Raw genomic sequence first — 13831 nt, 5'->3', positions numbered from 1 at the left:
ATATATGTAGTATATTTTACTAATATATTAATGTATTTGTAATTAATATTAATTAATTCAATAAACAAAATTCAATGTCTGAAAAAGATTCCAACTTAAAGGCCAAAACATTAATCCTTCTCGTAATAACTGGTTTGTTTCCTGTTATTAATCCAAATTTTTCAAATATTGACTATACTGACTTTTTGAAAAGAATGTGTAGTATATAATTTTGTTATAAGACTCACAATTAACGAAATGAAAAAACAATATCTTTATCGAATAAAATTTCGATTAACACATACATATAAATTATTGAACTCGGGTTTGTTTATTCCGTACAAAAATTTGAATACCATTGGGAGAATTTTCACGATTTCTCTTGAAAATAACCACTGGATAATTTCAATGCATTTATAGATCGTATCAGACCATATACATTAATAATCACATCCATAATCGGAATCAATCGACAGAGACATCGATGACGAAAATATCTTTTCGAGTAATCCGGTCACGATTCACGGGTCCCATTTAGTGGATGGAAATCCTTGGCTTGTCCTGCGAGAAATTAATTTACATTTATCCCTCGATTACTGGCGTTGATTAAAATCGAGCTTAGCCGGATCCCACCGTAGCCTAAATTCAGCTGAATGTGTATTGCATCTTTGTACAGAAGCGGCCGGGAATTTTCTCATGGACTTTCAATCCATTAGACGAACGAGCTGTCGATAATTCCAATACATTTAAATTCATTCATTAACGAATCCCATCGAACGTCATTAAACGGTCATAACAAAGGATCGTAACATGACATCCCAATTTATAAAGCATTTGACCTCTTTCTTTCGTAACAGAGAGTAATGGATAATTCAAATACTACTATAATTATCTCCGTATAATTTTATACTAAAACAGTTCACTGTTTTCTATTACAGAAAAATAATAAGCTAACACTTTGCGTACTATGAACCCATATACATGCGTTCAACGCAAAATTGCTAGTAAGTATGTATTTACCTATTCATACTATACTCATTTTCTAAAAAAATCTTTTACAAATTTTTCTAACAATTCTCCTTTAGAATAGGGACCATAAAACAAGCAAAACTCAGAATCATTTACTATCAGATCCCCAATGTGGAGTGTAAAACAAAAGCGTGTAAACTTTCCTACGATGGAAGAGCAAATACTTATGAGCGGTAGCGTATATGTATGTATACGCTCGGGGAAAAGTACATACCTATATGTATACCAACATAAGCACTGAATTTACATATGTAAATTATGTATTCAGCAAAAATGATTAAAATGGCTCGTACATGAGTTTAGCGAATCTTTAGCTCATACTTTCAGCAGAAGAAAAATAAATAAATGCGTTACAATGGATTTAACTCTTTCGCTACAGCAGCGTTAGCCGAAGAGTCATCATGCAGTACAGCCAATTTAGGCTGACAGGGAAAACAATATATAATTTTCCAAACATAAAAGCCAAATAGACTTTGGATAAAAACGATATTTATTGAGAATTAAATATTTTCTCATTATTTTAAACTACGCACTTAATGACTCGTGGATGTCAGCTATTGCCAACATCAAAAGCGAAAAGATCAGTTACCCATTAGGGGACAAGAAGCCTATTTTTAGGCTCCAGAGAGGTGGCTTATTCTTCGTAGTATAACACTGCAACAAATACCTACATAAAATTACCAACTCGAAAATACAAAGTCATGAAAGAACTTGCCCGTCCTCTAAAAGTTAATGCATTCCTATAACTACGACATGACTAGACCTATAGACCCTACGGAGCATTCAACGCTGAAACGCTACATCCGCAAAGGATTAGACATTATACAAGAGAGTAAAGTCTGCTAAACCATACAAAATTCTTCCATCGCCTAAAGAAACCTGCCCCTGGTTCGAATTTCCAAGATCACTTTGTATACACGTTCATAAATATGTTTGTGAAAATGCCCTCCTGTGGTTTCAACCGGAACAGCAACAGGCTCCCTAGTCACCCACATCAAATTTCCTCACCTTCCCATATCGGTTTACTAAACCAAGGACTCGGTTGGTGCACGCGTCACTGGAATACAAATCGGACCTCGTTCATCGCCCCTAGTTTCGGACACGGAAGTCACGATAAATATTCGATTACCTGCGAACGGAAATTCCGCAGCCGGAAAAGCGTCCATGGCGGCGTGAAATTTCACGTCCCCGAGCTGCTAGAGAATGTCTCGCGAGGGAGCTGCACGCGCATCCAGCTAGCGAAGATCGTATTGGTGAGTCTGCGAGCAGGACAAGTTCGAAGATGTTCGAACGATCTGATGACTCATCGCTATTCGTTCCGTGCATAACCGGTGTCGCCGTCTGGTGACGGCGAAATAGGTACTAATGTTGGACGATTGTACCTGATTTTACAAGCAATTATACGTAGTTATACGGAGATTAGCGAAATTGTGCGAAATTTTTTAGATAAAACGCAAACATCAGTGGAGAAAATGGACGTCATAATTAGATATGGATTTGAAAAAGTGAGTCATGCAGTAAATTCCCAACCAGATACGCAAAATAAAGGGAACTTATTAGTCGCCGCAAAGTACATTCGAAATGTGGAAAAAATTACAAAACGTTCATGCCTGTTCCATACAAACAGTAAATGTTGAATGAGAACAAAAATTTTAAACTATTTCACTTAAACTGTATATTAACAGTATTTATATCTATTTCTGGCTGCTAGTTGATTTACTATTCTTGTTTTGTACATAGAAGGAAATATAGTAGGAATATAACTTGGACTTAATTCATCTTCTAATTTTCTATTACGAATAAAATGGTCACTAGATGTTAAGTCAGATGGTTTTGAAAACCATGGTGATCCATCAGCCCTAACAAATACAATAAATATCTTACATAGTGTATTAGACTTTGAACGTTAGATTATGGTGTTTACTTTTTCCTTTTCACGGCAGCTATCCATTTTTTCCTTTGTTCTATTTTATGTTTAGCTGTTGGAAACCTATAGAACTTACAATTACTATTTACACCGGTATTTTTGCAATCAAGAACACAACAGGTCGAATGGTCCATTTTAAACAATTTTAAAGTACTGAAAAAACTTGAAAACTTCCAACATTAATTCTCTATCTTGCCACAATGCGAGCTCTGGTCGTTTCGTACATCCCCTCCCTCCGTACGCACGGAGCGAATACGTTACGGCTAGCGAACTTGTGAAATAAGAGAACGACAGAGCAGGAAACTGCTCCCTTTGAAGTGTGATTCCAGACGCGCGAGATTCTTCACCGCCACCGATCGTTAACGATCTCCCCTATCTTCCTCAGGGTCTATTTATCCTTCCTGACAGTCCAATCCGGGGAACCGTAGATCCAGGGTTTTCAATTAAGAGTTTCTACAGGATACCTCGTATCGATTGATCGTGTCGAATCGAGATTCACTAAACCAGCTAAAAAATGGGGTGGTCAGGCAAACTCGCTGGGTATACACGATGTTCATAAGGAAGGTTTTGCTTGGTCGTCTGGACAGCTTCTTGGTGAAGTCGGTATTGTAAATGACAGTTTTGTGAATGGTGAAGTAGTTATCTTTGTGTACTTCATATGAGCTTAGTTGCTGTAACTAAAAAAATTTGCTGGATCACGTGCAACGACCCAATCTTCGATCCACAAAAAAAGCATCCCATGACAAACAAAGAAATTAAAGTGGTGTCCACTAGGAAAGCTGTGTTTCACTTTCTCTTATGATTTGTAGTACACAAAATGTTTAATAAGGTTTGAACTGTCTTATTCAGGTGTGGGTAAATTCTTCGATAATAAGATATACTACTTTTCATACATTTTGTAATTTACAAAATCCACAGAAAAAAATAGTTCTAATATTGGTACATACTATACTACTATAGATTATTAATATAAAAATTTAGGAACAATGATAACGAAACCCAATATTGTCTCGGAAACCGCACAGAATAGCTTTGAGTGTTAACTTGGGCAGTTTGCTCAACATCGGTCTTATTAATAAGTCTCGAACACGTTTTACTCCTTGACCCTTCAAACATGGACAGTCAGATCCGACGGCTGAGTTAATCGTGACCCATAACAAGATCAAAACTTACTCTACTCAAAAATGTTCCTACAGTACATAAATACCAAGTTGCCTTTCAAATAAAACGCAGTTTCATATGACATAAATCGGGTAAAGAACACCTCTTATACCCGAAGAAAAGCGATATCTCATACAATATTACCATTTTTAACTATTTTCATGATTTTATATTAAACTTCAATACAAACCGATGACTTTAATTATTCAAGTCAATATTAATTATTGACTAATTTAATAATCCTTAATATTCTCTAATCCACATATGTTCAATATGATTAACAATTTCATGATTTTGTAAGTCTGCTCTACATGTGATAAGTATTCGAATTACTTATGGATGGCTGTCTAGTCACTCAAACGTCACTTTCTCGACATTCGCTAAAAGAAACCTTTTAACTCTAGGAAAATAGGAGTTTCCCGAGGGCGATCGGTAACACCGGCGAAGCTTCGAATCGCAGCCGGACACGCGACTTTCTCGTTTAAAGGACAATAAAAACTTCCTTCCAGTCGTTAACGGTGAGGCCCGTCGGGGCTCCTGTCAGCATGATAACTCCAACGGAGTCCCTAATCCATCCGCCAGTCGGTAAACAATGGTCGCCACTCACGAAGCGATTCTTTATCGGGCCGGGGCCATCTCGAGGAGGAATAACGATATTAAGCGTGGGTCGACGATCGACCTTATCGAGTCCAGAAAGGCCCTGCAAAAGGTTTCCAATGAAACCAAGCATCTCGAAGGCTGATCGATCGAAACTAGGAGAAGTGAAACAGGCTTATGTGTCTGCCAACATTTCAATCGGAAATGGGAAAATCACCCCACTAAACGTTTTATATTGATTTGTTCTTTAATTTTATTGGTGATTGGAGACCAGTTAGGGGAAATGTGCTGAAGATGCAAAACCCCTGATAACCAGTTGTATACAAGTTTCGAGCAAATTGCCAGCAAATAATGACAAAAGTTGTCTAAAAAACCATAGCTATTTTGTTTTGTAGGCAACGCGAGCCAATTTGTTGCCTATCTTGCTGCTAATGTGCGCGCAAGTTGTTTATAAGCAAATCTTGCATCAAACTTGTAACTATAACCTTATAATAGGCAGTAGACAAAATTTGACTTTGCAGGTTTGGCTGACAGGGACTATCATGGAATTACCGTGAGAACCCAGACCTAACCTCAAACCATCTTATTTTTATCAGATTCAGATTTAACGTTAAGGGAAGATTGGAGGCTTAACGTTAGGGGACGTGGACTGAAGGTGCAAGACTATTATGGAATAACTGTGATAACCTAACATCAAACCATCTTATTTTTATCAGATGCAGTGCACTACTAACAGTATTAATTTTTCTTGTCAGTTTCTATGTCGACTGCTATGTCACTCATATGTAAATGACCGATCGGTCTAAAGCTAAAAACTGATATTCACGATAAGATGTTAAATTTAAAGACGTGAAGATGTTAACATGGTGAATGGTTTCCAGAAACTTGTCTGGGAGTTTTGTACAGCTATGTTGTCTACAAAAAGAAAGAAGATAGGAAAAAAGAAATAGTATTGGTACGGTTACAATATAGTGCACAGAACAAGTGTACAGGCAAAATTCACCGTGGGTATGACCGTTATTATTATACCCAAATCTGAGTAGGACATAACCAAGCACATACATTAGCATCGCCTCTAAAACAACACAATTAATTCAGATCTCAGAAAAATCATGTAACTTAAAAGATGACCGAATATACAGAATGCCGCCGAAAGAATGGTACAAACGACAGAAAATGACCCTTTATGTAAAAATAAATCAAAAAGTTCATGTAAGACGTACGCATTCATAGGGAAAATAAGTAGAAACAGAATGTAATGGCCAGACGTTGTAGCCAAGTCCCTATTCATTTGCTCGTGTATCCAGTAGATCTTCAAAATTAGATTATCTCGGAAGCGAAGCCTCGAATAAAAAACTTTTATTCTACATTTTCGATTCATTGTTTCACAAGGAACCACCTGCTGCCCGCTGGTACCAACTTTTTTCCCGCACTCTGTATAAATTCCACTAATTATAAAGCTAACTGTCATACAGAAGACAGAATTCCACCCAAACAGTTTCATTTTCCTCCCAAAGGTGATCACTCGTATTGTCGGAGTTGCTCTATCGAGTTGCCTTTAGGATCGTTGACTGAAAGGGACCTTCAACGCGGCAGATCGATCTTCGACGGTTCCTCTTTGTTTAATAGAAAAACGTCGGCGCAGATTAACGCCGGGGCTCTCGACCGCGGAGGCTGCACCGTTGGAAAATCGTGGAAACGGAGAGAAACGGCTCGCGGAGGCGTACACAGGAATGGGTATTGGACAAACCAACGGCGAAATGAAAGGAACTTTCAATCCATCAAAATTCTGAGGGATGAAAACTATCGATCTCCTACGAGCGATGCCCGGTTCACGAGCTTCGTTCCAGCATGAGGCCGATTGTCGATCAAATTCCGCGGGACACGCAATAAGTCGACATATTAAAAAAGTTTCTTGCCCCCGTCAGATAAAGTGAACACGGTTCAACGATAAACGGCCCACCTCGTATTTTGCGCCCAACGAAAATTCGAGAAGTTTCGTGGCCCGACCAGGATTTGAAAAAGAGATCCGATGGAATCCGGAAATACTCAGCGACTCCAGAAGAAAAATTTATCGCGGCGAAATTGAATTTTCCTACATTACGCTCTGTACTTTTCGAAAAGTTAACCCTTCGGCTTAATTAAATTTATTAGAAATTTAGCGGATTTTATTGACTTCAGTATCAGTTACTCGTTAGTGTCAGGGAACAATAATATTCGTCGTCGAAGCCAGAAAATATTGCACAGGGAAGTGCCGCATAGAATTCGATGGGCCACCTTTTCGGGACTATTGGACTGAACTATATGTATTAACTATCGTAGAACTATTTATAGGAAGAGCTTAATTTCTTGTTTTCGATGTATAAAGCTAACTGGTGGACGTAATTGTCCACTTAGAACTTCAACCTGATCGTTAGAACTCTTCTGTCTTGTACTACATAACAAGGGAACATACCGAACGACGCTGATTTTAATGAAACTTGTATGGAAGATAGTCCTACAAAAACTATTCGATACGTGTTTTTTATTCTTGGTCATCGTCCACACGAAGGGCATGATGACAGTCCCCAAATTGGAGGGATGAAAATATATTTTTTGGAATATCTCGGAAACTAAAGGGAGTAGTAAAAACTTTTGTTTTAAAATTGCTTTTGAGTGGGGAATATAGTCACACCACAAAATCTCAGGAAAAATTATTTGTTTAAACAATATATTAAAAATTTGAAATGTTTGTTTAATTTTCATATGTGACTAAATGCCCCATTCAAAAACACACAATTTTAAAATAAGAAACTTTTTGCTACTCTCTCTAGTTTCCGAGATATTCCAAAAAATATATTTTTATCCCTCAACTTTAGGGTCTGTTGTCACCCCCTTAACATGGACGATAACCAATAATAAAAAAACACGTGTCAAATATTTTTTGGAGAACTATCTCCCGCATAAGTTTCATTAAAATCAGCGTATGCGTATTCGGCATGTTACTTTATAAGGAGAGCGTCCTAGCTAACGGTGCTAAATTATCTATCTGAGTCTAACTGTAGAAGTCCAACTGTTCTATTATACTCTGCTAGTAAAAATTCTACTTGAGAGGCGTGCTCTTCCACTGTTTCACAAGATAGTTCCATTTCATTTCATTCTTAAATTTAACTAGGTTATCGATCCAGCCCGTGTATCAGCTGAGAATCGGATGTTCGAGTAGTATAACCCATCACGCCAGACGTACACTACCAGCCAAAAGTATGACCAGAGTTCATGATTGATGGACTAGTAATTCATTATACTGTTACGATATAATAAACGTTATGGAATCTGTATACATACAAATCATTTCCAATTAATTTTAACATAATACTTTCATCAAATCTTTGTAGAATAATATTTGTCTCTTTCTTCAATTGAGCCGTTCACAAGCCAAAGTGGCTAACTCCGTTTTTTTAATTTTTTCCAATTTCAGTACCAGGCCACGCGATTGGTGTTTGACTTTCTATATTTAAAATAAATTTTATATATACTTTTTTTGGACGTAATCACTCAGTCAAATGTGCAGCTCAATTATCAAAGCTGGTCTCATACTTTTGGCCGGTAGTGTATTTTCAACAATTAAAAAGTCGAAAACGATGTCTCGAACGCAACTTCGTCTTAGTTTGCCATGTAGAATACACCGTCTGAAAGTGTCTCACATTTTCATTAATGCCTTGTATTTTGAAAATTTCAATTGTAACTTTATTTTACGAAGCAATATCCCAGTAAAGGTTTCTCAAACGGTACACAAGTATTAAGATATACTGTTTTAACAAATATAAACTGGTTCAAATCATACCAGATAATATACTATTTTTTCCATCTCTGCGGAATGTCCACACAATCCACGAATTCGTGGACACAGTCAACTAGGATAAAAGAGAAACAGAACAAAGCTAACAAGGAGATCTATTTCGGTCCACGATGTCTCTTGCCTTCTGTTTCATAATTCCCGTTGATATCCGAAAGCCAGTGGGTTTCTCGATAAAACTGCGTCGCCATCAAAGCGAGTCAAGTAACGATTTAGCAAAGATACTACGAATCTCTTTCTAGAGCTGTTTGGTTGTCTGGGCAAATGCATTGTTCCACTTACGACAATTACCGAACGATTACGGACGTTATGAACTGTGTCCTGTAACGTTTGGACATATTTGAAACCGGAATAACTGTTTTAAACACACTTAGGATAGCCACGGGTGTGTCTTTAAAGTAAATGTGCACCAACTAACAAGAATAAAGTATCCTAAATCGCGTCGTCTTTGGTATTATTTTAATCAGAAAAATCTCACCAATATGTTTATAAAAGTTTCATTAACAAAGAACCACAAATAAAAAAGTTTTATCGTTGCATTAGGATTGTCTCACCGACACTCGGGAATGTAACATTTTTGTGGGCTCCCAACGTTCAGTCGTCCGCTCGTGAATGGGAAGCCGTCTCGGCGCGCTGCGGCGACAAAGTATGCGGTTGCCGAGTTCCACGGCCTCCCCCGCCCCAGTGGTGGGGATGACGCCTGGACAATAATCGAATCGCATATCAACAAAGAGTCAATAATCGCGAGGAGTCAGTAAGGTGAAACAAAAATATTCGAAACTAGAGAAGGATATACAGGGTGTCCGATTTGAACTTTTAGACACAACTATCTATCGAACTACTCGAAAACAATGTTTCAAGTAGTATTTACTTTATTTTGAGGGGGAGATCAGTGATAATCACAAATCTTATCTGGATGGACGTGCCTCCGAGATTTCAAGGTAACCCATTTGTTTTTTTTAAATGGACCTGCATATTTTCATTTAGGTAAACGTATAGCCTATTCCGTGACGAAGTCATTGATCTATAATATGTTGATCTGTCAACACCATTCGGTGTCATTTATCGACGTTCAAAATTTACCTTCGTTCAACGTCCCGAAGAGTCCTTTTACCGGAGTATTTCGTCGATTCGATCATAAAAATCGTTACTTATGTAGTACTTGTGTAAGTTTTTAATAACCTAAATTACCTTGGAAGACGAACATATCATAAATACATAAAAATAGGAAAATACATATGAACTTTAAGCCTTAAAATTTAAGGGGTGGTTTCATTCTGAAGAACCGAATATGAGAAAAACGAAAAATTCCCCGATGGTTCTATTGAGGTTCCCTACAACTGAACTTGAGGTACCGAAGTTTCCTTGTTAGAGATTTTCTAATGGTACTCACCTGAACAGGAGGAATCCGAGGCCGGTGACCGCTGCCCGTCTGACATCATCGTTCACATCGGAAACCTAGCCAAGGAAACGCATTTACATCATTAAAAAGATAAAGGGCCATCTGATTGCGAGTCAGGTTTGTTCATTGACCACGAAATAATCTTATCGACTCATTAGACCCATCGAAGCTTGTTTATCAGGCGATTCCATAAGTACAATCGTGTCCATACGATGGTACCTATGTGTAACTGTTTTCTCATGGACAAATATTTGTTGCAGTACTTTTTCCGTGATTTTTTTACATGTTTTAATGGAATTTAGTCATTTCTTGCCTGTTCAATAGATGTCGACATTCCGAAATGTGAGAACACTTCAAACGCCATTTTTGCGAGATCTGTATTTACGGACAATGTCTATATTTTTTTACGACGTGTTTGACAAGTTTTCACGATTACCCTTTATATTATCGAAGCTTGCTACATAAAATGGACCGTAATTTCTAAATCTATATAACAACGCATTAATATTAATTCGTTAAAGCGATTTCAATGCTTGTTAAGCCTGGCACGCAATTCGGAAGGCTTTTTCATACATTGTTTTGTAACTCCTTGTACCTGCACTATACTAATACCGAAAAAGATGTATATAGTAGATATTCCCATTACTAATACACTAATTAGCCGGCAGATTTTATTTGTCTGTGAAATGATTAAAATTAAAAACTTCAGCTATGCCGGATCCATTTTGTATTTTATTGCAGAGATTATTCATTAAAGAAGTAATCTTGTCGTTTTACATTCGCAATCTAACACGTAATAATGCTTCAACAAGTACGACAGGTGTATATTGTTCTTTAAGAGTTCATTAGTGACTATTACTTTGTCGTATTAAACTCGACCGTCTATCTTTTTTCTTTTGTTTTCATTTCTTCGGTGTGCAATCTATTTTTATTTCTATTACGGATTTATCGAACTCTCGGCAAGCAATTTTCATCATCACTGTTTTATCTGCGGATCGATTTCTTAACAATTTAATCCCACATAAATCCGATAACGCCTCACCATCTACGACATCGATTTCAATCCAAGGTCACGAGTGTAAACGACCACTGAAGCGGAAACATTAACCGTTACCGTGAACAAACAGACGGAATGTCTGTTTTCTTAGGGGGATTTGAGGCCGGGGTTATGACGTTCGAACTTAGCATGGAGGGGGCTCTGAACTCATTGCCATTTTACTCCCCTACAGCCCTAACTATGGCAATATAGTTAGAGTCCATTGTACTGCTACGAACGAAAGAGTGATGTCATGTCCCCAACACAAATATACCCCCTGTACTACTCCCTACTTCGTCACCTTATCCCAACGTGGCCATTTTTATACTACTTCTGGCAACGCTGCCAAGTGTATATCCAACATAAGATAATCACGACAGATACTTACAGCAACGTGCAGCAGCTTCCGGATTGCCTGATTGTTTCCAGTGCCGCAATAGGCCATCGCAAGGGTGTACATGCCGCTCCTTCGAAGTATCGGATCCTTATCGGCGCAGAGGGAGGTCAGCAACGGGTCGGCTTCCTCGAGTCGACCGTACATGGTGAACGCAATCCCGACCGCCAATCCTCGGAGGATCTTCTCGTGTTGGGTTTCTTGGGCGTACTAAAGCAAAGGGTGGAAGAAAAAATATAGCGAAAGACGTGTAATAAGAGAGGAGATATAAAAGTTTACGGGAATCGGAGACACGACGGTATATTTACTTTCCGCCAGAAAAATTTTATTAAACGAAGTAACCAGGAAAAAGGTATTGTTGCCGTGGTGCATAAAAACGAATTTCGCTGTTACCACGGGCGGAAAATAAAGGGTATCTTGTTGGAAGGACAAGAAACCGAGATCCAGCAAAGACATGATTGTCGTTTTTAGTAATTGAACCCTTGAAAGTATGTAGAAGTTAATGGTGTAAATCGATAAATATGCTCTTGAAATGATTAGAGGTTTAAAAAGAAACTCTTGTAAATCCTCCTGAATTGATATATACATATAACCTTATAACCTAAATAATAAGGAATGAAAAAGAAGTCAATCTTCTGTAATCAAGAAAGGAAGATATGATAAGGTAATCCATTGTTTCCATATGAAACAATACCTCTCGAAGCGAGGAAGTCACTCGCTTTAACCGAAAGAAACAATTGTTTATAACTTTGAAAATATTAATTTTTCGATTAATATTTATTAGGACATTTTTCATCATTTGGCGAGTACTATCTACCCTAAAAGTTATGAACCCTTTTTTTCATCACCCTGTATACTAATATGCGTCTAGTTGGATATACTGATTATACTCCGAATGATTATTATGTGTATGATGACGTCAGAATTCAATATATCGATACAATTATTGTCAATATAACAATTCAATGGATAAATACCAACTAATATTGGGATGGTATGGTCAACATCCTCTGTTGAGTTACTAGTAAACCTAGACATACTCCATGGATGCACAAGATAGAATGAGGATAGGGCTACCTTTTTATGACATTAACGAAAATTCATCAAAAACTGACTTACACCATTATTGCTTTCAAAGGTTCAATTAAAATAAATAATGGGCTATGTGCAAAATATATGAATATTTTATGCTTATGTGAACAATTGTTAAAGAAACGTTAGATCTGTATATAAAGACACTTAGAATTGATACAAGTAAAACTTAATGAATAAAGATAGAAACAGATGAAATACCAACATACACTAAACGCAAAATAATACCTAATGTTGTGTTTCAACTTTTCTGAACGTTTATAACTTTTCAGTAAAGCATTTTCGGACATAAGTTTATATAAACTTCTTTTACCTACTCGACCTCATTAACACAGTATAAGTTTGACCATCTATTTGGATACCCTGTGTAATGCAATATCTCCACAGATAAATTTGAACCTACACAGCTTTCGAACTCATCACCCACATTCTACTAATATTTATTATCACGTGACTACTCGCAAAAATTTCTAAAAATTTCCTGAAAACCCAGCTCTCTATCAGCAACTCTGTTACACTTTCGAGAAGTAAAATAACTTCTTACTATATTACTATTACCACTATATCATCCTTTCTTTTTTACCTGCATATTTTCATTCATTGTCATTTCTCTGTATGTTGTAGTTGCAATAAAATTGTATCGTTATTATTTTACTCCGTCGAAAATAACTCAGGGTAGGAACGAACGAGATAATAAAGTCGTCCAGCAGAATGGTGTGTCCGACGACTCGTTCGCGATAGATACTCGCCGAGGAACGAAATCCACCTGCGTCTCTGGACAGGTGAGAACAGTCCCTGACAAAGCGAGGCAGTTTGTCCTGTACCTATTTTTCCGGCGGCAGTAAGTGGATTTCGTTGTTTCTCGGGGGGTAATCGTCTCGGGAAGAAATACAGGGACCGTGGGGGACCGTTATTTCCCGGACTAGCCCGGAATTTCGCAAATAAATGGACAAAGATTATGCGCGTCGCTCGCCATCCGCGAGATATTACACGCTATAGTGAAAAATTAGGGCATTCAGTGATGTTCTTCGTCTTTCTTACCCTCCGCTATGCCAACAACAATACTTCATTCCAGTTTGGAATAATGAACACCTATAAGGACAATTTTTATCTTGCCCCACCTTGATTATCATTCATATTTTTAAAAAAAATTACTTCTTACGACTAGACTGCAAGAAATATTAGAAGTCAAGGAGTAAGAAACTTTATCACTATTTTACTGTCTTTCCTTTAAGATACAGATGCTCCGATATATTTTCTTTTAAAATTGATGCAAGATTCAGTTATTTAACCCTCGTGCATTGCTCGGGTCAATTTGATCCTAAAACAAAATTCGAGTTCGTTTCGAAAAAATCGGTGAATTCATTTGACATCGTTAG

General features: G+C 37.4%; 1 protein-coding gene across 1 annotated transcript in view; it reads right to left on the bottom strand.

Moving 5' to 3' along the window:
- LOC107193612 (26S proteasome non-ATPase regulatory subunit 1) overlaps nucleotides 1-13831 on the bottom strand; it is a 146421-nt gene that overhangs the window by 120838 nt on the left and 11752 nt on the right. Inside the window, exons 9-10 of the mRNA XM_015583093.1 lie at nucleotides 11355-11570; nucleotides 9922-9986 (exon numbers count right to left, since the gene is read on the bottom strand). Coding sequence (XP_015438579.1) covers nucleotides 9922-9986; nucleotides 11355-11570 — 281 coding nt within the window. The remainder of the gene's footprint in view (nucleotides 1-9921; nucleotides 9987-11354; nucleotides 11571-13831) is intronic.

This window comes from Dufourea novaeangliae, unplaced genomic scaffold (assembly GCF_001272555.1).
Source record: "Dufourea novaeangliae isolate 0120121106 unplaced genomic scaffold, ASM127255v1 scaffold6, whole genome shotgun sequence".
Lineage (NCBI taxonomy): Eukaryota > Metazoa > Arthropoda > Insecta > Hymenoptera > Halictidae > Dufourea > Dufourea novaeangliae.
The sequence above is the reverse complement of the archived record's forward strand: the minus strand, read 5'-3'. Positions and strand labels throughout refer to the sequence as shown.